This window comes from Vulpes vulpes, chromosome 11, assembly GCF_048418805.1.
Source record: "Vulpes vulpes isolate BD-2025 chromosome 11, VulVul3, whole genome shotgun sequence".
Lineage (NCBI taxonomy): Eukaryota > Metazoa > Chordata > Mammalia > Carnivora > Canidae > Vulpes > Vulpes vulpes.
Genome location: NC_132790.1, coordinates 6,859,542 through 6,884,651, shown reverse-complemented (window position 1 = coordinate 6,884,651; position 25,110 = coordinate 6,859,542). Strand labels below are relative to the sequence as shown.

General features: G+C 42.0%; 1 protein-coding gene across 2 annotated transcripts in view; it reads left to right on the top strand.

The window, feature by feature from the left end:
- The window catches only part of NELL1 (neural EGFL like 1), an 805,991-nt gene that overhangs the window by 187,862 nt on the left and 593,019 nt on the right, over nt 1-25,110 (top strand). For both annotated transcript variants that reach the window (XM_072725392.1, XM_072725393.1), the window contains exons 10-11: nt 7,322-7,395; nt 13,743-13,842. In XM_072725392.1, the coding sequence (XP_072581493.1) occupies nt 7,322-7,395; nt 13,743-13,842 (174 nt within the window). The remainder of the gene's footprint in view (nt 1-7,321; nt 7,396-13,742; nt 13,843-25,110) is intronic.

Below are 25,110 nucleotides of genomic sequence, written 5' to 3'. Positions count from 1 at the left end.
CCAACTGAGCCAGCCAGGCAGGGACCCTTGTTGACTTACTGTTATCACTTGTGTATTCCTGTGCTTTAAAGAACACTGTATAAACTTCTTAAAAAAACTTATTTAAATTATTAACACATAATATATTATTGGTTTCAGAGGTAGAGTTTAGTGATTCATCAGTCCTTGGTAACACCAGTGCTCATTGCATCACGTCCCCTCCTTAATGTCTACCGCCCAGCTGTATTAACTTCATTTTGATGAGCTTCAGGGTGTTATAATTTTCGGCTCTTGCCTGCATTACTTATTTAACCATTCCCCAATTGTTAGATATCTAGCTCTCCCACTTTTCACTTACAAATTACTCAGTAATGTATATTTATAGAAAACACATTTTGTATTTTATATTTTCTTAAAATACAGTTCTCCAGAGTAGGGCCAGTGGGCCAAACACTGCCATTTTCAAGGCCCTTGATATATGTCACATTGTCCCCTCTGAAAAGTGTCGGGGGTAGTCACTTTTCTTTATTCCAACTCATTTGAGAGTTTTGTTTTGAAAAATATTTTAGCAAGTTACTCGATTTTACCAGCATGCTCATATACAGCTCACAAAGACATCAGTGTGTGTGTTTTTCTTTTTCTTTTCTTTTTTTGTTTTTCTTTGTTTTGTTTTTGCTTTTTTATTTTTTAAGATTTTATTTATTTATTCATGAGAGACAGAAAGAGAGAGAGAGAGAGGCAGAGACACAGGCAGAGGGAGAAGCAGGCTCCATGCAGGGAGCCCGATGTGGGACTCAATCCCGGGTTTCCAGGATCACACCTTGGGCCGAAGGCAGGCGCTAAACCGCTGAGCCACCCAGGCTGCCCTGTTTTTGCTTTTGTTTGGAATTCATAGCAATTTAGCTAGGCAGAACTAATTTTCTCAGCTCCAATTGGTGGTTTGGTATATTTGTAGTTTAACAAAATGGTAATAAAAATAAGTGAATGAACACTAGTTTAAAAAAAGGAACCAAAAACAAATGATAATAAAGCAAGTCTGGAAATTATAAAGGTTAAGAACCCTCTAGCTTAGAGGGTTTTCGTTTCTTCATAGTTTTTAACAGAAATATGCATTAGGCAGTTACTGAATGCTGGTGCCTGGAGTCGTGATAAATGAGCCCTCTGAAGCAAAGAGGTGATTTACAGTGTCTAGAATTCTCCGTGCAGTCACATTAGGCATGTGGAGAAGGCACTTTATCAGGACACACAGGATGGCTTGTGGGACAGTGTTGGGGCGGTTGGCAGGATATCGGCAGTAGGCCTGGGGTGCTCCCTGGAAGAAGTGGAGCCAAGCTAAACATTTCTAGGCTTCTGGAAGATGACTGTGGTGAGTCAAACAGTAGAGTTGGAGCAGAGGAGAAGGACGATTAATAAAGCATAATTCCAACACTAGTAGATAGAATTTCTAGAAGTCCCAAGTACCTTCGTATCAGAAAAAGGGAGATTTACTTTGGTTGCCCCTTCCAGATAGTTTCCTAAGCTACTGTTTGGGTGGAGCAGTTTCTGGAAACTCTGAGAAAAGGTATTGATCTGGCTCAGGCCAAAGGATCTGATACATAGGAGCAAAAGGTTTTGTTGGCTGACTTATGTTTTCATGCACTTGTCATGGCCTCAGGAGCTGCAGCATTTACAGATGGGGGTGTCTGTTTGGAAATAGGAAAGAATTTGGTTTAAATGTTCATGTCTTAGTCCATTGATTGGAAAAAGTGCTTTGTCCTTCTGTTCTGATCAAAAGGCTCAGACATTGATGCTGTCTCCAAGAGCAAGGTAGCTTTCAGAAGGCAGGTTTCATACCTTGGTACTATGATGTTCTTCTTTCTTCTTCCGAAGCATCAGGAATAACTCAAGAGAACATTCTATAGATTCATCAGTTGTGGACGTGATGGTCCAGGAAGTGGTGTAGGAGTTTACTCCTAAAGGCCCCACCCTGACCTACTAAATCAGAATCTCTGAACAGCGGCACCCCGTAGACTAGTATTTCAGTAGACAGACTTGAGAACTATTATGGGGGTGGTGGGGGGAGGGAGAGGATGATGGAGAGGGAATCTGCAGTTATGCAAAATAACAATTGCAAAGGAAAAGAGCTGGTAAAAAGAAAAGTCTTTTTGGTAACAGGGTTTCAGCAGGTGAGAAGTAGAAATCTGCAAAGGTGGGTTGCGGATGAGTGAGGACAATGGTCTTCCTTTGAGCTCATGCAGTCATTCTTACTCTCCCAACACTGTCCTTCCCTCTGGGTACAACAATGTGCATGTGTGGTTCGTTTGTTCTATGGCAGACACTGCGTTGAACCCTTCCAGTGACCCAAAGTCAGTCCCCACTAGTATCCTCATTTTACAGGTGAGGAATTGAAGCACAGAGGAGTAACTTATCCAAGGTCTCCAGCTTTGGTAGAGCCAAAATAAAACCCAGGTGGTCTCTGGCTCCAGAGCTGATGCTCCTAACCCATGTCCTCTTCCCACTGCTGTCCAGAGAGATGTAGGCACCACCTCATTACAACAGAGTATTGTGTAACAGGCACACTGTGTAAGAAGCAGAGGTAGCAGAGAGAAGGGAGCAATGAACTCCATCAGAACTGTGTGTGTGTGTGTGTGTGTGTGTGTGTGTATGTGTGTATGTGTGTGTTAGGAACACTTCACAGGGTAAATAACAGCTGAGTAGGGTGTTATCAAATAAACAGGAGTTTGCCATGTTGACAAGGTAGGTGAGAACACATCTGACACAATAATATGTGCAAAAATCAAGGAAGCAGACATTGCATTGATTTTGGTAGTCAAAAGCAAGTTTTGAGGGGAGGGCTGGGGCATAATCAAAGTGTTTCACAATATCTGGTGCATTGGGAAAGCCAGAGGTAGGGTGGGTGGGTATGGGATTCAGGGATATTCCACGTAGAAGTAATAAAGCCGACAGACCACCACTGCCTGGGGAGAGGAAAAGGAAGGGATGGATGTGAGTGATGACCAAAAGGCCTGGTGCACAGTAGGTACTCCTTAACTTTTTTTTTTTTTTGGGTGAGACAGATGAATGAGGGGCAGAGCGTCTGTAAGGGAGAAGTTGCCAGGTTTTGAACAGAAGCCTGTAGGGGACTCCTAGTGTGATGAACAGAACTAAGACAGGTGGAAGAAATAGTGCAGGGAGCAATACATTCTGTTGGGCATGTGTGAGTTGGAGATGCTGCAGGGACAACCAGCGTGATGCGGGCATCTTGCTCAGAGAGGTGGTATCTGGAGCCAGATCTGTGAATGAACTCATTGAGGCAGGGAGGACTCCTGGGTGTTTAACCGAGCTGCCTGTCTCCTTCAGAGTGTAGTACAGAGTGCTGGTTTTGATATCCTGACCCATTGATTGCCAAGGGATGGCTGGAGTGTGTGTAAGGTACAAATACCTAAATATAGACAGAGCAACCTAGTGTCCATATCTGACAGGGGTGCCAGCTCCTACTTGTCAGTTGTCTATATAGTGTGCACCCAGATGGCAAAAGTGTCCATTCATTGCCCTGGAGAAATCAGATCCAAATTTGAAGGGCCTGGGTCTGTGGGTGCAAGAAGATGTAGTTGAATAACTATTTCTCTACATCCTCAGTACATTTGTTTCTGACATCACAGAGAAGTCTGCATTGGTGCCAGGTTTCAATTTCATGGTTGTACACTGTGAAATACTCTAGTTTGCATGTCCCCGGTGTGATATGAAGGGCTTCAGGTATCCATTTACATTTCTACTCATACTGAAAGCTGTTGGAATGGAGTCCCAAATGCCCCAGCTAAAGGCACTGGAGCCTGACTCCCCTTATGCTTGAATTTCCTCCGACATCAAAAATAAGCCTTTTGGCTGTAGATCAAGAGGTGGGATAATGAGGATTGATGTTAGGCATATGGAGGGCAGTGTCGGAATAGGAGGGGTACTGTCAGAGAAATGGGGGTGAACATGAGAAAGCAGGGGGTGTTTGGGTGACTTCCAGTGGTGATCCTGAAAGCTGTCCTCAGAGAATTTCATTGATAGTTGATATTGTAATCACCTACACATCCTGCACCAGTGCAAATGGCTGAGGCATGCAGCATGACGTTGATATCATTCATAGTCCCCAAAGCACCCTGCTATGTGAGGACATAAAGTTCAGTGGACATTTCATTTTAATACAGGGCTGGTAATTTTGAGGGATGTTACTCTGTGTGTGGCATGAATGTAAACAGTAAGACCTCACTCTCTCCAGACAGGCTCATCCTAAAACTCCTACTAGAGGAGAGAGGAATCAGGCAAATGTCTTAAAACAGGGTAGCAAGTGTGCTCCTAGCATTTTGTGGGGGGCAAGGGACAAAATGAGGAAGAAAGTCTATTTCTTTGCTTCCCAGCTTGGGCCAAGAAGCAGATGGCAGATTTGACACCAGCGCATTTAGCAGAACTGTCACTCTGGAACAAGCCATCTTGCCAAGTTGGCAGCAGCTGTGTTTGGGAGTGTGGGAGTTTATTGGACAGGAATTCCAGGCCCTTGGAGGATGTGTGGTCTCACCATGTGCGTATATAGGAGAATCTACATCATCATTAGGACCAATGAGTCATGGTCCACTGATTGATCATGAAAATTGAGGCATACACAATGGTCATGGATAACTTTTTTAAGGAAGGGAAGAGTGTTTGATCTAGAAAAATTTCTTTTTTCTGTTGTTCTGAAACTCTTGATACGTGCTTTTAATTTTTTAAATCATATTAAATAGCAGAAAGAACTCTTATTTGAGAATCAGAACTTTTGACTGGTTTTCACTACCAACTATAGGCACACTAATTCTAAAATTACTAATTGTTATTAACAAAAAGTCCAGAGAGGCACTGAGCTTGGGACTGGAGATGAAATGATGAAATAGACCTGTTTTCTGCCCTCATGGAGATTATAGTTAGCAGCAGAGATGTATAGTGAATTAGGCAACTGAGAGAAAATGTGAGGTGTTAGAGCTAGATCCAGAGTACCACAGAAGCACAAAGTGAGGGCAGTTCACCAGTTTGGAAGTCAAGAATAGCTTCTTGCTGGAAGTCAGGCTTACATTGAAATTGATGGGTATAGAGAATGGGGGGTTACCAGGGGAAAGGGGGACGAGGCTGCCTATTTCTGGAGAAGATGATAATGTGTGCAAATCCCAAATGTAAAGGAGAAAGTGTGGCCAGGGTATATGTGGAGGTTGAATGTTTGGGGTGGTGGTGGGGGAATAAATGCAGAGGAACTGATAAGCTGTGAAACATGAAAGAGAAGGAAGAGCTACCTGAATGGCTTTGTTGAATTCAGGAATTTGGACTATGTTCTGAGGGCATTAGTGACCCATGATGATTTTAAAGCATGGCCTCATATTATAACAAAATATGTCTGACCATTGTATGGGGAAGAACTCAGTAAGATTAAGACCAGAACATGGGAGACATAGGAGATGGTTCTGGGGTACTAAAGATGGGGCTGGGAAGGAAGATAGTTGCAGGTGTAGGGACTACACAAAAATAGGTTGACTTGAGAAACTTAAGGAGGAAGCATTGTTGGGATTTGGATTATGATTGGATGTTGGATTGAGTAAGAGGGACAGGTTAAAAGGACCCCAGGTGGTAGAGTATGGGTACTAGGTGTATAGTGGTGCTAGAATGGAACATGGAAGGAGGTACTAGAATGGAACAGATTCCAGTCAGGTGTGGGTTGTTGCAGGTCAGGTTCCAACAGGAAACAGACTCTGAAATGGAGATGTGCTTTGTCCTTTATGAGGAAGGATCTATCAGGATCAGTTCTGGGGTAGAGTGAGATCCTGAAGGAAGCAGAATTGGGCAGATGAAGAGTTGAACTGTAATACAGTTACTATAAAACCTTCAGTCATCCCTCGAGTTCTGGAGCTGGAATGACCTTTCACAGTGATTCCTACTTGAGGCCAGGGCCCAGGACTTTGTCCTACCTTTACCAACCACTCATTGTGTGTGGGCTACCTTAGAAAGAGCATTTGACTTTGGATGAGGTGGTTCTTTTCAACCAAGGGGAAGTCCTAGACCACTGTTCAGCTCAGCTATTGATCATCAGTTACCCCAGCAGCTGCAGGAATGAGTCCTTAAGCTGTCGAGGGTGACCTGAGTAGCACACCACAGCAGCCACTATGGGATCATGATAAGTGTACCAGATCTCTGGGCTTTCCTCTTCCTGTGGCTAACAAGAGGGTGTTGGACAAGTTGATTGCTAAGGTCTATATATACTTGAACGTTCCATGAGAGTTGGAAGATTGTAGGACTAGGAGACTACCAAATTAACCTGTTTTTAACCAATATGGAAATGGAGACTCTGAGGGCTGAGGTGGTTTTTGTAAGACACGTAGTGGGTGATAGAGATGCCTTAGAGTGCGTGTCTTCAATTGAGGGCTTCCTAAATGCTATGGAAGAAGGATCCTCATCTGTGCAGGAGAGGGAGTGAGCGGGCCTTTGTCTCCCTGTTGATGTGGCTGGAGAACTGAGTGGAGGCACATTAGGATTAGATCACACTAACATATATCCTGCACTTGTTCAAAAGTGGGTGAGCAAGTTGAGTTGAGGACTGAGTCTCAGTGGAACCTAAATTGAATTGTGGGAGCTCCATTTATCCTTTTACCTTTCCTATAAGGCCTATCTACTTTGTGCCTCTCTATTAGCCTATGAAGCTCACTTTTCAAAAGAGTCTCTCCAGTGCATTGATAAATGTCTTACTGTTTTGGCTTGTATTTCTCAAAGGTTTTTGAACTTACTAGGAACATCGAGTGTATGGGCATGCATCTCCCACGAACACAGAAAAATAAAGGTGTCCTTTTGCATTGTGAGGTTCTGATGAATGGAATATATAAGTCCCTTTTTACCAACTCGTTCATTTTATGGCTGGAGTGTAAGAATCAAAGGTTCTGCTATTATACTCCATGGAGATGACCACTGCTGCTTCCTCATTTTAACTTCTGACCACATCAATTCACTTTCTATTTCCTTTAGCAGCTGTGACGTTGAAATAGCTGTATATCCTTAGTGTGAGGGACTCATGGCGAACATAATGGAAGATGACCATTTGATGGGGACCCAACAATTGTCCTTACAATTGTCTTAGATATTCCCATGTCTTAAATATTTCTATTTTTTTTTAAAGTAGGCTCCACACCCAATGTGGGGCTTGAACTGATGACCCAGAGAAGAGTCACATACTCTACCAACTGATCCAGCCAGGTGCCCCACAAGGAGAATCTGTATTCTGTGGGATTCACTTCAGTGGGTGGCCCTCTGAGGCCAGTTAGTTGCAGAGCATGACTGACCTATTTTTCTGTTTTTGTTACAGCAAAATGTATCTATGGAGGCAGAGTCCTTGCAGAAGGCCAGAGGATTTTAACTAAGAGCTGCCGGGAATGCAGAGTAAGTTTCAATCTTATGATCCCCAACCCTTGGGAATTAACAGATAGATTGATGGGCTCTGATAAGGATCTCGAGTGTAGTGTGTTGGCCTGAGTGGGTCCCTGGGGGGATGGACTCTCTGTGATGGGCTGCTGTCCAGGACTGGAAGGGCCCACCCATTGCCATTGTGCTGCCAGCTTGTAGATCAAGTAGCCTAGGGGAAAGCCACGGAAGGATGTGAGAAGGTGAAGGGAGCCAGCAGTTACTAGGAGCCAGGGAGGTTGGCAGGTGGCCCAGGAAAGGATTTTGACTTGATTTTGGGGAAATCAGTTTGTGATGCTGGCTCTGGATGGTGCCATCTCTAGTCCCAAGTGTCTAATATTGTGAGAAAATGCCTATTTCCTACCTGCCCCCACCCATCTTTTTCTTGGAATAAGATATGTAGAAGCCTAGATCTTCAGTAGTCATTCAGCCAACATACCTTGATCAACTGCTATATGCTCGCATGTACTAGATTTTGGATATGTAGCAGTGAACACAACAGAGTCCCTGCTTTTATAGAACTGGTGATCTAGTGGGGGAGACAGATAATAAAATAAATGCATATACAATATAATGCTAAATCCTATGAAAAATACAAAGCAGGCTGAAGAGATACAGAAGTTTTGGGGAGGTATGGGTGGTCTGGGAAGAGGTAATATTACAACGAAGCGTGGGAGCTAGCCATGCACATGTTACTTGGGGGAGGTGCTGTCCTGGGAATGGAAGACTGGGAGACGGGGAAGGAGGGAGTACCCATACAAGGTGGCCTATTACAGGGCAGCCCCAGTCCTACAAGGAAGTCCAGCTGGTTTTATGGGGTATTCTCAGAGAGCTGACAGGACCCTCTGCCTCAGAATAGCCCCTTTTGTAAGTGGTTGTAACCAAATGATTGCTTTTGCTTTTCATCACATCCCTGAGGAAAAGAAAGGAATCTATTTTAGAGGTTGGGAAAAATGAAGCTTTTAGAGACCTGGAGAGGCTTGAATCCAGTTCTTTATTGGGGCGGTGGTGGGTGGAGGAAAGGCTCTCACCTGTTTTCTACTTCTCAGTGGCTGGAGTTTACCCCTAGGGGTTAACTCCTCTGAACTTTCCTATTGTATTTCCCTCCCCGCCCCCCATTCTTGGATGCCCCTGGGAATGCCAGAGATTCTATTGCTGTAGACAGTCTGGATGGGTATGGTGGGTATGGAGGTATGGTGGTCTTTGTGCATGACTGGATGCTGTGGGAGGATCTCCTTAGTCTATGGCAGGGGCCGGGGTGGTGTAGCAGGAGGAGCTCTGTGATCTCTCAGTCAGCAAGGCAGGCTACCAGACCTGGGCATGGGAGAGCTGGCGGGGTAATTTCCAACCTGGGAGCAGCACATTACCACATTGGACGTTGGGTAGATTAAATGGGAAAAAGCATGTGAAGAACCTAGTAGTGTGCTTGGCACAAAGTAAGTTCTCAGTAACATGAGCTCTTCTAATTCTACATGACCATGCATGTCCTCTCTGAAAATATGATTAGATGTCCTTTTCTCTGTAAGTTGTTTCACTTCTAGGGGAGGGGAAATGATTTGGATTCTAAGACCTTTCTTCTTCCACCTCAGGGGCAGCTGGGATGCTTAAAGGCACTCTTGCCCACTGTGCTGATGATCCTAGTGGATCCTAGTCTTGCATGTTGCCACTTACAAGTAGCAATGCCCTTTGTTTTCAGTAGAAGCAGTGGGTGGTTTTAACAAGGGTCCCAGTTATGACTCCATCTGTTGTCAAACGGTCAAGGCAGAGAATACTGGAGTCCTCTGGGAGATACGGGCATGGATTGAGGTGCCGGCTTATAGGAATAGTCCTTACCACACTGTTAATGGCACATTGTAGACACTCTTCTGCATGCTGTGGTTCATCCTTTACTGCTTTTGTTTGGTTGTATTTTTACAAAAGGTTAGAAAAGTTGGGGCAGACATTCTCCTAGCACACGTGGTATGTGTATGCATGTATGTGTGTGCAAGTAAATAATTGCATCTTTTAAAAAGTCATTCATTTCTACAGTTATTTACTTTGTATATGGAGCAGGGTCCTTGACAGTAGTTACCAATTCTTGAGCATTTAGTATTTTCTAGATACTATTTGAAACGTTTCAGACTTATTATTTCCTGTAAAACTCATAATTACCCTATCAGGTGGGTGCTATGATCATTCCCATTTTGCAGATGAGAAAATCGAGGCATAGAAGATCCAGGTACATAGTAAGTGAGCTAGCTGGGATCTGAACCTGTGTGGTCTGGCTTGACAGGCTCATCTCTTAGCCTCTGTCCTGCCACTCCTGATGGTGTTAGACTTATTTGGAAATAATTCTCATTTCAAAATTTTAGAAGGGGAGACTCCGAAACATTGAACGATCATTTTCAGTTCGATCATTTGACCAACCAGGTTGGTCAGGCTACGGCTCATTGAGTCTTTTGATAAAGGGGTAGTGTTTAGGGATCCCTGGGTGGTGCAGCGGTTCGGCGCCTGCCTTTGGCCCAGGGCGCGATCCTGGAGACCCGGGATCGAATCCCACATCAGGCTCTCGGTGCATGGAGCCTGCTTCTCCCTCTGCCTGTGTCTCTGCCTCTCTCTCTCTCTCTCTCTCTCTGTGACTATCATAAATAAGTAATAATAAAAAAAATTAAAAAAAAGGGGTAGTATTTATAACAGGCCATGGAAGAGCCTTGGGATATGTTTAATGGATGCTGTCGGCAGGGGACAGGAGGTGATGGGCATAAGATGCCAGGACCTTGAGTCTCTGGGCCACCTTTCTCAAGATTTAAGCCCTAATGCCCAGTGGCACCTATTGTATGTAAGGAGTTAAGTTCTCTCCTAGGCATCTACACTGGTACTATCCACGTACCATATTTGAGAGAACTGGTCAAATAATGAAATAATTCTTGGTCTTCTATGATTCAAATGCAGATTCCCCAGTTGACAAGACGCTGCCTACAGATGCTTTCATTTCCATTTTCCTAGGATCATTTTAAAGCGTCAGCAACACCAATTAGACAGGAACAAACTCCTGTTTCAAATATTTTCACCCAGTGTTTTCAGAAGTTATCATATTATTATTTTAAACAAAGATGAAATAAACTCTTGTAGGAGTTCTGCTCAATTTTGTTCAATTACTGCTATCCTGTAACGTTTCTTTAACAACAATTTTTTGACTTAATGATGTGAGCTTTTATGTCTTTAGAAATTCAGGTTGAAGCACGGTGATTAGTAAAGAACTTGAAAGTGTATATATTTGACCAATGACCCAGAGGTTGTCACTCTAAATGAGAAAGAATGGGAGAATTGTATTTTTCCACCAACACAGAGTTTTAGGGGTCATAAAATAACATACTGTAATCAGGAGGATTTAAAAATGTTAATTATCAGATACTTCTTACCAGAAATAGTTTTGAAAATAAAGTTAAAAAAGGTTTTGTGCTTAATTATGTGGCTGGACTAAGTGGAAGTAGTGGCACTTATGCTACTATAATCACAGTTCATATTATTTTCAAAATCATGCAAAGGGGTTTGTCTCTATTGAAACATTTGGAATTACGATCTTGCTCATTAAATATGTTAAAGGTTGATTAGGATTGTCTGATTTAATCAGTCAAGGCAAGCCCTTTTCATAAAAAAAAAAAAACTTTTGTGAGTGATTATTTTAAAAAATTCTTCATAGCATTTTATGTTATTTTTTAAAAGATTTTATTTATTTAATCATGAGATTGAGAGAGAGGGGCAGAGACACAGGCAGAGGGAGAAGCAGGCTCCATAGAGGGAGCCCGATGTGGGGCTCGATCCCGGGACTCCAGGATCACGCCCTGGGCTGAAGGCAGGCGTTAAACCACTGAGCCACCCAGGGATCCCCTTCATAGCATTTTAAATATTCTTTTTAACAAAAGCAAATACATACTCCAGATGAAAAAAACATTTGAATAGAGAGGAGAAACTACCAGGAAGAAAAAAGAAAGCACTCCAGAATCTCACCATCCAGAGATAATATTTAACAATTTTATTTTTGACAGCAAGAATGAAATTGATCTTACTGTCTTAGTTTGGATCCTCCTAAAAGCAGACCCTGAACTAAGATTTTCAATATAAGTGATCAATTAAAATAGTGTTCTACGGAGCAACCAGTAAGAGTATGGAGAATGCAGGATGAGGAAAGGCAAGGAACCGGGCAAGGGTGGGATTTTTGGCTGAAAGGCCTCAAGTACTCTGGTTCTAGGAGGGGTGTTGGAGTATAAATTACACCCCCAGCGACTGGGTCCCCTTGAGATGAAGAGCCTCCCAGGCTGTCAGTCCCTGGCTTTGGGCTATGACGGTGGGGATGTAGAACTTGTGGGTGGCTCTCTGTATGGCAGAGTGGCTCCAGTGCCCCAGGAGTACCCTCTGAGGATGGTGAAGATGAGCCATTAGCAGCAAAGTGTTCAGAAGCTAGGAGATGGGCACACTAACCAGTATGCCTAGTTAGAACTAACTAACTAGTTTGCCTAGTTCTAAGTAGCCTAGTTTGAACTAGAGCTCCTAAAAGGGACCCAACAGTGTCTGTCACTCTTATCTATTCAAGGAGGCAGTAGATAATAAATACATTGATTGTTGACAGATAAATTAAGTAGAGGCTTTAATGACGAGTAAGCATTTTGTTTTCCTGTGTATTAAGGCTTATGCTGCAGATGGTCCAGTTGTAAATGTCTATTGGTTTGTAATGACTTCTGTTGCAGAAACTAAGGTATAACTGGGACGCACACCGGCTCAGGACCAGTGCCATGTCTTGAGGCTGGGTGCCCCACCACAGGGCCTGGATTGAGGGATGAGAATGGACATAGCTGTGAAGGAGACTGAGCATGCAGAGCAGGCTGCATTCTCACATCGTAGGGCCAGTGTTAAGATGAGAGAAAAGCAAGAGATCTGGATAACTTGGGTGAGATCAAGAAACCAAGAGCAAGGCAGAGGAAAAGAAGATGTTACAAGGAACATTAGAGGCAGGACTGTCGGGCTGAAGATAATAAGAAAGGAAAGGAAGCTATGGTGTGAATTATCCAAATGATGAGTAGTTAGAAATTAAATTGGTATGTTCATAATCGTTTATGTTCATAATTTGGAATGGATGTGCCTGATGAAGTGGGAGTTCCTGCCCCATGGTCCATGGGAATGATAGTGTCTCAGAGATGGAAAACTCTCTATCTCCCCCCATCCTCCTGGCTGTCCAGCTCCATCCTATTCACCCATCTGTGTTGAGAAGTACCTTTGCACCTTAAAGGAGACTCCTTTTCTCAAGCTTGATTCTTAGTTGACTTTAAACAGCTGCTTAGGAGTAGGAGAGAAAAACTTAGTATTTTAGATAAAATACTCTCAAACCCCTTTTTATAGTAATTAATGGACTAATTTTTAGAAATCAGAGTAAAACTAAATACAGAGGCTAGTGATATCACCAAAGAAGACCTTTGGTGAGTGAGGCCCTAAAGATTCACCTGTTGAATGTTTAAAATCCTATTATAAGTGATTTTATTTACATCTAAGGGAAAATGTGGTGCTCCTCTAACCCTCGTTCAGTTCATTTGTACCTGGATACCTTGACTTTTACCTGTTTTGTCTGCCAGGAAAGTCTCTCCTTCCTTACTCCATTATTCAAATGTGGCATCATCTTTGTAATTTCTCCCTACCTGGGCAGCACTATTCTCCTGTGACACATTATTATACCTTAATTATAGAACATTTTTTTAGGACTTGGCATACCATATTATGCTTCTTAGTTAAGAGATTTTTTTTTTTTTGTCTTCCTGCACTCCACCTAGGAACTCAGCAAGGGCAAGGAAGAGGTCTTACTTATCTTTGGGTTCGTGGTGCACACAGTGATCCAGAAAGGCTAAAGCTGGCTCATGAAAGCTCATGAGCCCTCATTGCACATAACTTCCCCACTCTTGGGCCAGTAATACCATGTTGATAATTCAAAATCGGTCATCCTTGGCGTATTCATACCACAGAAATCAGCAAACCCTACAAATTAGGGCTCCCCGTCCAACAGCCACCTGTTAACCTTAACAGCACACCACTGTTAGTGACCTTATTTTACACTGAAGCTACACAAAAATTGTTGAAGTTAAGGCTGTCGAGACCTAGAAGGGGATGGTTTCTCTGCCAGGAGTCGCATCGGTTTCATTTGCAACTTTGTCATTATTGTGGAATTCCTGCGAGTACAGTTAATTATTGAAGCTTATTTTCACTGCAGGCTGTTAACAGTGAGCATTCTATGTTTGGATCCTCAACTAAAAAATATGAACTTTTTTTGTTTGTTTGTTTCCCGATGATTTGGCTTCCAGGGTGGAGTTTTAGTAAAAATTACAGATGCTTGCCCTCCTTTGAACTGCTCGGAAAAGGATCACATTCTCCCGGAGAATCAGTGCTGCAGTGTCTGTAGAGGTAAGGGTGCTTGGTGGTGGGGCTGTGCGTGGGATGAGGGTGGGACACTGGAGGATTCATGAATGGTGTGAAGGTGGGAACCTGGGTTCCAACTCTGCTCTGCTACGTCGAAACTTCATACCCTAGTTACCTTTCTCAACCACAGTCGTGTCAGGTGTAAACTGAGGGGAATGATAGTCAACTTTACAGGCCTGGCGGGAGGGTTAGATGGGATGATGCGTATCTAGTGTCATGCCTAGTGTGTGATAAATGAGGTGGCAGTTCCTATAAGAAGAATGATAGTTCTTGTAATAATGGTTATTAAAACCAACATCGTGATTAGGTTTTTCTCAGGAGTGGCATTGCTAAGTGTACTGTGTGGTCCTTTGCGGGGGCCAATTTCTGTATCTGACAGAGACAGTGAATCTTTATTCAGAAAATTATATGCAACTTTTTCACTTCATGCAAGGGAAAAACCGTTCTGCTAAGTAACACCTACCTGCTAATTCATTCTCCGGCAAAAATTGTTTTGCTGCCCTTTTGGACTTTGCTTCTTGCCCAAATTTTATTGTCTTCAAATCCTGGATTAGATAACCTTTCCTCTCAGAAAGGGCTCAGTCTGGGAGAATTATGTGGATTAGGAGAACCTAAAACTGATTCAAAAATCTTAGAGAACAAATCCAGTTAAACTCAGCTCTTTTATTTTTTTTATTAATTTTTTTAAAACTCAGCTCTTTTAAATGGAAGCTATACCCACAACGCATCTTTCTCTACTTTCTCAAATACTTACAGAGTTGAATCCTTTCTGACTCCCCCCTAAAGCTTCTAGAACATAGGGGTTTAGCTCAGGTTACTCCATATTTCACTTTTACTCAGTCGTTTCCCTAGCCCAAGGGTTGGCAAATACAGGGCCGCACAATATTTTTGGCCTTGTGGGCCACCAGGTTTCTGTTGCAATGACTCAATTCAGCTGTTTTGCAAAAGTAACTGAGACTATAGGTAGATCAATGGCTGTGGTTGTTAGAATACAATATTATTTACAAGAACAGGTTGCAGCCCATAATTTGTGGACTCCTTCCTCTAGCATCTTCTGATATATAGAAATGTTACATGTTTTCTCATGGAATATTCATCTTATGTGGAAGTTTCTGTGCTTGGTCATGAGGAAGCTACATTTTGGCGACATTCCTAGGAATATTTAGTATGCGGATAGCCAAGAATGGCTAACCGTGCCATCAGAATATCTTCCCTGATTCATCTGCCTGTTGGCTATAAGCATATCTGCAGCTGAGATGCTATACAAGCACCTAAAGGTTGACTGGAATTTTCAGAGGGATTCGTTTATTAGTAACTGATGAGGTTGTAACGTAGGTCTTATAATTTAATGCAAAATCCATCACTTGCTATTTGTTGAGGTGCCAAGTGAGACTCGGTTTATGTAAATCCTTCCTGATTTATGGTTTCATTAGAGCAAAATCATTGATTATCCCACAGAAACTCCAGAGGAATTTCATTGCTGTGGCCCAACTGACAATAGACCTGGTGCCACTACTTCTGCTAATACTTCTCCAGAATGAATGCTTGCACTTCTTGACCAGTGAAGACACTGAGAGATGGGACCTTTCAGTGAAAAATTAGATTCATTCAGGGACCCACTGCTGCAACTTAGCTTTTAGCAAACCTGACCGGCCTTTGAGGGAAGAATGGGAGGCAGGAGTAGACTTCCTAGATTAGGGTATAGATCATTGATGATTTTCTTCTTTCTCCTGCTTCCTACTTAGGTAGGAAATGACCAGCTGTTGGGAGGGGCTGCTGGTAGTTCTTCTGGAGGTGTCTGTATCAGAGAGGGTTATTTGTTCTCTTTGACAACTCTAGATTTGGACAGGAACAAGAGAATGTCTTCAGAAAAGATACGATGAGGAAGGAGGGCCTTATCCTGGGAAATGGGTTGAATTAAACCATTTGGATATGTGGATTCTTTTAGGGTTCTCAAATTTACTCCCAACTCAGAGTTCAGACGCTGGAATGGAGAAAGCATTATTTTAGACACAGGCCCTTTTCAGCAACATTTACTGTTGTTACCATCCCTTCTGTTGACCCAAAGTAGAGCAGAGCCCAGAACATCCGGCCCCCTTGTCCACATGCTGGAGCTTGCTCTGCACAGCAATCAGAAACGGAAAGACACACTGTTTCTCTGTGCAGTGGGTTTAGTTTCTTTATTCTGAAAACGCAAAATTTATATGACAATTGACAAAAAGGCGACTCAGGTGAACTGCCAAGGTGCATTGTCTCAAACTATGCTCTCCATGAATTTTATTCCAGAACTCTCAATTCCAGCTATTTCCCAAGAGCATCTTTAGAAGAAACGTAATAGTCCTTCGTCATATTGTGGGAAGTATTTTTCCCCTTGGACCTCTAGTTGTCTTTTACCTTTTCCTCCGTGTTTATGTTTTGTGCAAGAAGAGGAGGAACTGGTTAATTTCTGTTCTGGTAAAACTTGGAAAGCCCAGTGGGCCTGTTTGAAGGCGTATTGTTCAGCTCTCCACCGCACCCCCCTTTCACCTCTCTAAAACAGAAAGTAATGAAAGGGTGACATACACTCAATTTCTATGTAAAATAATTTTTACCCTGCATATGGAGAGGCTGTACCACTTGCTTTGTGGATTGAGATTGTGTACCGACTGGCAGGCAGTAAGTGAGCAGAGAGACCGGCCTCTGCTAACCTGAGATGTGCGTTTCTGGGATGAGCACAGTGGTGTGATTTCAGTTGTGTGGCTCCTGCCACCCTGCTGTTACTGATTACAGAAACTGAAGTGGCCATAGCCTTTCTCAATACCTGGGTGAAGGGTCTTCAATTAGCATATTTATCATCTTTCTCTATCTTACTGTAAATGTCAGGTCATTAGCCTGAGGGTAGTCACCCCATGAGAGCATATCCTTCCTTAGGAGTCTGAATCACAGCCTTCCTCAGGCCTGCCTAGGAAATGCAAGTTTTCTGGGGTTTGTTTTCCATCAGGATCTGATGAGCCGCCCTACCGGAGGAGGTTTAGACTGGGGATTTGAGAAAATCCCTAGTGCTTTTCGTTTTCTGCCTTGATTGGCTGGTTATATGATATACATAAAATGCTCTAACTTAAAAAAAAACAAAAAACAAAAAACATTTGTTTTAATGATTACATTTTATGGATCCTTTAAATGTAGGAGATAAGATAGATGAAGATACGTTTTGACCACGTGGAATAATTCTGTCACTGTCATGTCTGTGACTTTGAAGGAAGTGATTTTTAGTACCAACTATTTTGTTGGATCTCCATATTTCATATACGAAATAATGTTGAACCCATTGACTTGATTCTGAAACTAATTTTTATTGAGTGATGCCCATTTTCTTATATGGCTATACAGTTTGCCATCGGGCACTCCCCACCCTGCCCCCGACTAATCAAGGAGAGAGATTAAGGTTTTCACGGACTTTTTCCACTTCCTGAGAATTAATGTAAGACCATAGAGTTAAGAATAAGACTCTGACAGACTTCTGGTGTTCACTGTATCAAGACAACTGATACCAAGACTAGAGGCTTGGGTACCTTGCCTCTTTAAATCTCAGGTTATGCCAAATGCGTAACTAATTCCTCTGCCCTTTAAAGAAAAATGAAGGTAATCAGCTGAAATGGTCGTTAAATCCACAGGGCAATTGGAGCAGCCTAGATGTCCCTAAAGAAGGGAGTACAGGACTTAGGGAAGACACATGCCAAAAGAACCGGTGAGGGACATTGGCAGGAGGAGGCCATCCTGCAATTGCTGGGGCCCAAGGTATCTATCACTACCAGTAACACCCAGAACAGTCCTAATCACCACCACAGGTTTTCTCTCCTATTTTAGGACAGTTTGTGCGAACAGCATGAAATTCCTTTACCTTCATCATCATTTAAGGCAATGGCTGTAGCAGAAACCCGACCACTTAAAGTGTGAGGCCATGAGGTGGAAGAGGGGGAGTGGGCACCGGAGTGACAACTATGCTCCTGCTTGGGAAGAAGTAATATAAGTGTGAACGTAGCCCCAGAAGAAAAAGATTGCTCATGAATTATTAGTGGTCTCTGTTAAAGGGAGGCAAAAAGCCAACAGTCTTGTCGGTGCATCCTCCAAATTGCTCCAGGAAAACACACCAATCATTTGGCCCATTCTAGAATTCTTAACATACTCCTCAGCGTTTTAGTCTCCTCATAATTGACTCTAATTTTACCTTCAATGTCGCCAATGACTTTGGAGGGTTTTCACTGCATGTTTAAGACTTTCGGTGTTGGGAAGAAAGTTCTTGCCAACATCTGTTCCCAGTGTGTTTATCTGTAATTTTAATTCATGCTCACTTCCCTTGTCATCTGGTCCAGACTGAAATGAGTTGAGATTATTTGTACTATTTAAGATTTTATGCCCTTCAATTAAATCCTCCCAAGGCTCTTGGCATCCTATGATTTCTTTTCCCCTAGTCGATCTTCATCATGCTAGTCTCCACCAGAATTTGTAATTGAAGTGGTTTTAGAGTATTTTCAGGGTTTTTGAGATTAAAAGAGGCCCAGGAAAGTGGCACTTAATGAGTATATTATCTAGTGCCTAAGTAGAGGAACTGGCAGTTAGCAGCTGGGGCAGGTCCTGTGCATCGGATGGAGTCCGATCAACATCTCTGCAGCCATGGGCTGAAGTGGACTGGAAAGACAGGGCTCTGTGCTCAACTGTCGAAGCTGGGAGCAGAGAAGGGCATTTGAAGATGAGTAGTCTCTGGGGGTTCATGATGTTGGTGGCTTTGAAAGTGCTGTAGTATATTAGGGCCTATGGAACCTCTGGAAGGAGGCGCATGGTCCCAGAGAGAAGGTTGGAAACAGGTCAGATGGCCTTGGACAGGGAGACCCTTAACTGCTGACTGTTGTGGAAGAACTGGATTGCTTTCTAGGATAGAATCTGAAAGAGTCCAGAGCTCAGTTTCTACCAGGTTCATCTTATTTGCCTAACTCTCCTTGACAAGGAGGGAAAGAATTGTCCTCACCCCCAAGGGCCCAGACTTCTATTCCCTGTGTGTTGGTTGTGGAGTACATTGGGTTTTCTGTTTTCGTAAAGGATCTTTGGGCTATCTCCCTCCCAGGCAGTCCGTGGGTGGAGTTATCTTCATACTAATGAGGCACATGGAATATACTATACTTAGTATACTGTAGTTCCTGTATAACTTCTAAGGTTAGGCAAGCAGAAGTGATATGAAAGGTATTGGCTTTCTAGGATTTGAGCTAGGAGTGCATTTTTTTGATTGTCCAGGCACATCATTTCAGAAGCAACTTTCTGACCCGCAGGACAACACATTAGGGGTAGGAGATTGAGGATGAGAAATTTGGAGGAATCTCTGTGGAATCAAACTTGAACTGCTTAGAGAAAATCTTGACCAAGGGTAGTGGCCTACTCCTTATTATGGAGGTCACAGCAGTGAACCATAAAGATGCCTGTCCATTATTGGCTGTAGAAGCCAGAGATAAAGCAGAGTGGATGGACGGTTTTGCTATTAGAAAGGGTGCAGTGTAGGGGGGCCTCATTATCATATGTAGGGTTATTACATGCAGATGAGGCCAATGGCTTTAAGGACAGCAAGTTGTTAGTGTTAAGGTCTTTCACTAACAACAGAACTTTAGATACCGGGGAGTCCAAATTTTAGACTGGTTGCAACTAAAAAAGTGATCTCAGCATTTCTGTTGCTTCATTAATTCCCTTGAACATAATATGGACACATGCTGCTTCATGCGTTTGGAACTCCTTCCCTTGGTCCAGTCAGCCTCATTCAGGCTTCACATCACTTCCGGTCTTGGATTAGGACCCTTCTCTATGAGACATTCTTGAAGCACCTTGTTCCCCTCCATCACAATATATATTTCCTTATAACCCAATACTGCATATCAGTCATTTCTGTTCAAGTGTGAGATGGCTTTTTGTTGGTGTTTTTTTTTTTTTTTTTTTTTTTTTTTTTTTTTTTTTGTTCTGTGCCTATTGCCTTGAATAGTCTGGGCCCCAGGTAGATAGATAATAAATATTTTTCAAATGAATGAATGATACCCATGCTAGGAGCTAAAATTAAGGATGTACTCAAATACAACCTGGAATCTCATTTCTGCAGATGTGTCTTTCTCTGAGGATCTGTTCATGTTCACCTTTTGAATGTGAGCTCCAAGAGGGTCTCACTGACCTTAGTATCTTACTCAGGGATGATGTTCTTTCATGTGATGAAGTAATTTTTCTTCTGACTAGGAGTGTCCAGGCAGCAGTCTACCTTGGAATGTGTTCTGGAGAAAGAAACAAGGTTTGCTCTTTTGAAAAGATGAAGGCCTGTCATGGACTAGAGAATGCTAATGTCTGGTGGAGTCCTGATCTCTTTAGGCCAGGGTTAGCATTCCTGAAATGTCCCTTGATGTTTCAAATCATGGCTGGACAGTCATGTGGGGTAGGGGTGGGGTGAAGAGATGGGGTATTAGAATCATAATCTGGACTTTTAGTCTTCACCCATCACCGACTGTGTAACTAGAGGAGGTAGTTAACATCCTTGAGCCTTCATGCGTTAATCTTTAAAATCCTCTTAATTCTTACTTTGGAGGACTGAGAAGATTTAGTCATTTACATAAGCAAATATTTATTAGCTGCCTATATTGTGTTGGATATTGCCTTAGGCACAAGGTGACCAAACTTTTACAGTCCTTTCCCTTGAAGAAGTGAGCTTCTAATGAGGAGATAATATTCAATAAACACAGAAATAAATACATGGTAATTGTGATCACTGCTGTGAATGAGAATAATAGAGTGGTATGGAAGAATATAATAATGGGGCTTTCTTTAGGCTTGAGAGATGATAAGGAAGCCTTCTCTCAAGAGTTTAAGCTGAGACTTGAAGACTGAGTAGAAATTACTCTGTCAGGGTTGTGTAATGATGTTGTGAGTTGATGGGACAAGTTCGTAAAGACTCTGCATCAGGAAAGAGGTTGGAATACTGGAAGAACTAAAAGGCTGATAGCAGTTGGAGAGAAGTGATGGAAGAGAGTCTTGTTAACTCAAGTCCTAGTTAAAGACTTTGTATCTTTCTTACATATAATGGAAGCCCTTGGTAGATTTTGAAGGGGCAGAGTGATGTGATCCAATCTGTTTTAAAAGGATTTCTTTCTGTGCAAAATGGGTTAGAGACTGGACAAGAGGGGAACAGAAAGGCAAATGAGGCCATGTCCCTTTGAGAGGTGATGCTAGTTTGGAGTCAGATGGGTTTTTTTCTTTCTTTCTTTCTTTCTTTCTTTCTTTCTTTCTTTTCTTTCTTTTCTTTCTTTTCTTTCTTTTCTTTCTTTTCTTTCTTTCTTTCAAGATTTTATTTATTTATTCATGAGAGATACACAGAAAGAGGCAGAGACACAGGCAGAGGGAGAAGCAGGCTGGGTCTCCAGGATCACGCCCTGGGCTGAAGGCAGGCGCTAAACCACTGAGCCACCAGGGCTGCCCCAGATGGGTTTTTCTTATTACCATGAAGTGGAGGAGGAAATGATATGTTCAGGGGATACTTACAACATGAAATTAATATACACAATCCAATTTGAGAACATTGAGTCTCTGCCAGTTAGGAACAGTTACAGTAAATTGTAGCTTGACTTGAGCAGGTAACTTCTATTTCTTCTCTCTATTCCCCACCCTCACCCCCACCATTGCTGAGAAGTGTCAGGGTCTCATTTCATGGTGTTTCAAAAAATTTCCCCAAGTTTTTATGTGCACTAAACATGGACTCATTGGAAAGCTCTTCAGAAATTCCATTTCCAGGATGTTTTTGTTGATTAAAGTGAGGAAATTGGGGTGATTTATTAGCAACTTAAGCTTGGGCTGGTGGGTTTGTGGTTTAAAAATGAAAAGAATTCTCAAAGTATAAAACTTACAAATGAAAATATTTTTCAGTTTGTGAGGGTGGATGTATTTAAAAGATTTCTATAAAAATTGACAGTATTTTCAATTATTTCATAATAATGAAGCATGTGAAGAATGACATGTAATAGTACCAGATATTTTTTATGCTTTGATAATTTCTAACCTTAAGACCTTCCATTTTTTACTATATTTTCCTTCTTGCCTAATAAATATATATATGTATATATATATTTATTTAAATTCAATTAGCCAACATATTTAAATTGTGTTAAAGAAATTGGCTATATATTTGCCTCTGGAGAAACATGGTGTAGTTCTCTGCATATTTATAGATTCTTTTGTTCCATATCACATTTAGTTTGGTCTGATAGGGATTTAAGTGATTGAAGTGACTTAGACTCTTGCCATATCAGGTACTTGGAGAGGGCCGGTATAGGTGAGGGGTCAGGACAATGATGACTCCTAGTTTTCTGGTTTAGGTGAGTACAGGTGCTGCAGATGAATGTGAAGAGCCCAGAGAGCATGGATTTGGGAAGTAAGATCAAGAGGTGAGTTCTGGCTAGGTGAACTGTGAGTGCTTGCCAGGACATCCAAATCGATTGTCAAGTGCCTGTTAGCTATAATGACATAACCTATAAAGGGAGATTTGCTGGGTAGTCAGTGGTGTTTCCTATACCCCCCCCCCCCTTAGAGGGGACTCTGAGCCTTTATTATTGTTTCTAGGGAAAGGTAGTTGTTTTCAACCAGGGGCCAGAAATGATGGGGTGCGAGCATTGCCTTAGGCTCAGTTTCTGCAAAGAACAGATCAGAACCTGTGGTTGGGTCCTAAGTGGACCTATTTAGAAACATTTTATAGGACGTAGATGGGTTGCAATCCACTGAGGGTAATTGTTGTCTAAGCTTCCGAGTATTTGAATTACAGAAGAATTACTTTCTTAGCATTCTTCGTAAGACCTTCAGAGTCAGGTCCTGATTCTGTACTTCCTGACTCTGTTAACTTGGATAAAAAAAAAGTTAGTCTCAACCACATTTTACTAAAGGGAGGATAATAGTAATTTTTTGGAGCGTTAAAGGTTTTGTGAGGTAAGGTGTGTAATAGGCTTAGCACTGTGCCTGGCATGTTTGGAAGTAGTCAATAAATAGCAGTTTTCATAATTAAGGTATTTTCTGTATTTGGGCCAGTGCTAGTTAAAAGAACTTATTATGTTCCTCTATTATAGGAGAATAATTCTGGAGGCTCAAGTCACTTCTTAAAAATAGTCTAGAAAGAAAAAAAAAAACCAAACAAACCAGTCAAGTAAAAGAACTTGAATATTGGGCTGTGTGTGTTCTACAATCTGGTCACAGCTTCTAATTTTAAAAAAATAATCTAGGAAAGAGGGTGACTTTGAGCAGTCTCATGCATCAGACCATGTTGATAACCAGCTTGAAGAAAAAAAATTACACTAAGGGCTAGCTAGAGGACGTGTTAAAGAGATTGTGGTAGCAGCTGAAGACAAATATCCAGGAAGAGAAGGATTTGTATCCTAAATGTCATGCTATTGAGACACATCAGATAAGGAAGAGAGCCTTTAGAAGGATTCTGAAATGTGGAGAATCGAGGATTTATGCCTTCGTAGTCAACTCTGATGCTGGGGTGGGCCTTAAGAAATGAGGGTGTCCAGTTGGGGTGGTGAAAATATCCTAAACTGTGATTGTGGTCATGGCTGCACAACTGTGTAAATTTATTAAAAATCACCCAAGTGTACCTTTATAAGAGGTGAATTTTATGGTATGTAAATTATACATGAATAAAAATGTTTGAAGAAAGAAAAATGGTGACTAGCAAACCAGTCACATTTGCCTTCCAGTTGGTTAAGAGGGTAGAGGCATTAAATGCCACTGTAGATTCATTTATCTGTTCATTCAGTCATTAATTTACCCTTCCACATTTCTGGCTGGCCATGTGTGCATCCATCTATAAGCCATCCATCCAGTTACCTTTGTGTCGGAAGCTTTGGTTGAGAGACACGAATCAGACATAGACCCTGACTTAAAGAAGTTGGAGTGATTGAAGTTAGGATTTTTTTTTGTTAAAAATATTTGGAATTACCTCATGGAAAGTAGATACAGATATACTGAGAATGAGGAAAAAATCTAAATTGTAGTCTGTTTGAATCTACACATACAAAAATGATATTTTCTTTATCTTTTGGATGTAGAATGCTCAGGAATTTGTTGCTTTGGGGAGGGGTGGTCAAAAAATAGGGAAGAATAACCTTGGCCTCAGACCTGGGTTCTTGCTCTCGTACCTACCACAACTCGCTTCCCCAAATTCCAGCTCCCGCATCTTTCAAATACAGATTGTAATTTCAGTTTTATAGGATTGCTAATGAATAATGAGATAATTCCTATAAAACGCTTGGCTGAGTGCCTAGCATAGAGTATGTGCTCAATAATTGTTAATTATTATTATTACACCCGTGCCAGATTATTTGATGTTCTTGAGATGCACCCTCTTCTTCACGGATCAGAGTCCCATTCCTTCCGGTAGAATTTATGCCTCACCCCTTCCCATGTTTCTACCTGTGATGAACCCAAGGTCAAGTTGTACATCATCTAGAAGTGCTTTCTCCTTTCCTGAAACACTGATTATTTATACTGTTCACATCTCACTTAACATAGATTGCCTTGTATTTTACACTACCCCTGTATTTTGCTTGTCTCCCCTTAGTTTATAATTTTCCTTGTGGGAAGAGCATACATCTCAAACATCTCTATTTTGCTCCCAGAAGCTTGCATGGTGTCAGTCCACAGAAGTAGATGCTCCACAAATACTGATTATTTACTCCTGCAGAAAGGCAAGCGGGCAGTGAATAAATACTGGTTGAAAGAAAGAAGGCCTGGATTAATTAAACACATGCTTTTGGCACAGTGGTCAGGCCCTACCAGAGTAGATTTGACTTTAAGGTTGGTTTGTCGCATGATGTCCTTCACTGTCCTTAAAACATAATTTACCCAACTCCTTGCATTGTGAATTGACATGGCGCATGCTTGATAGAGATGCATCGGGACATCAACTTTGTTTGAGTGGCTTTATTCCTGCCTATCAAGTGCATGCAGAAGGAAAAGGACAGTTGCAGTCTCCTGGAAAGAGAAAGAAGAAACAAAGAACACATATCATAATGGATGCACTATGACCTTGAGTCAAGCCTCACAATGAAAGAAAATGTGACAAGTTAATTATTGATCAATTCTGACATGGGTGGTGGTGGTGGGGGGGGGGGGGGGTGGAGTCCAGGCACTTTCTCTGGCAATGAGAGCTCTGATGTCTAAAAATTTTGTCTTTGGTAGCAAAATCAAGTCTTTTTATTTGTAGTGGTT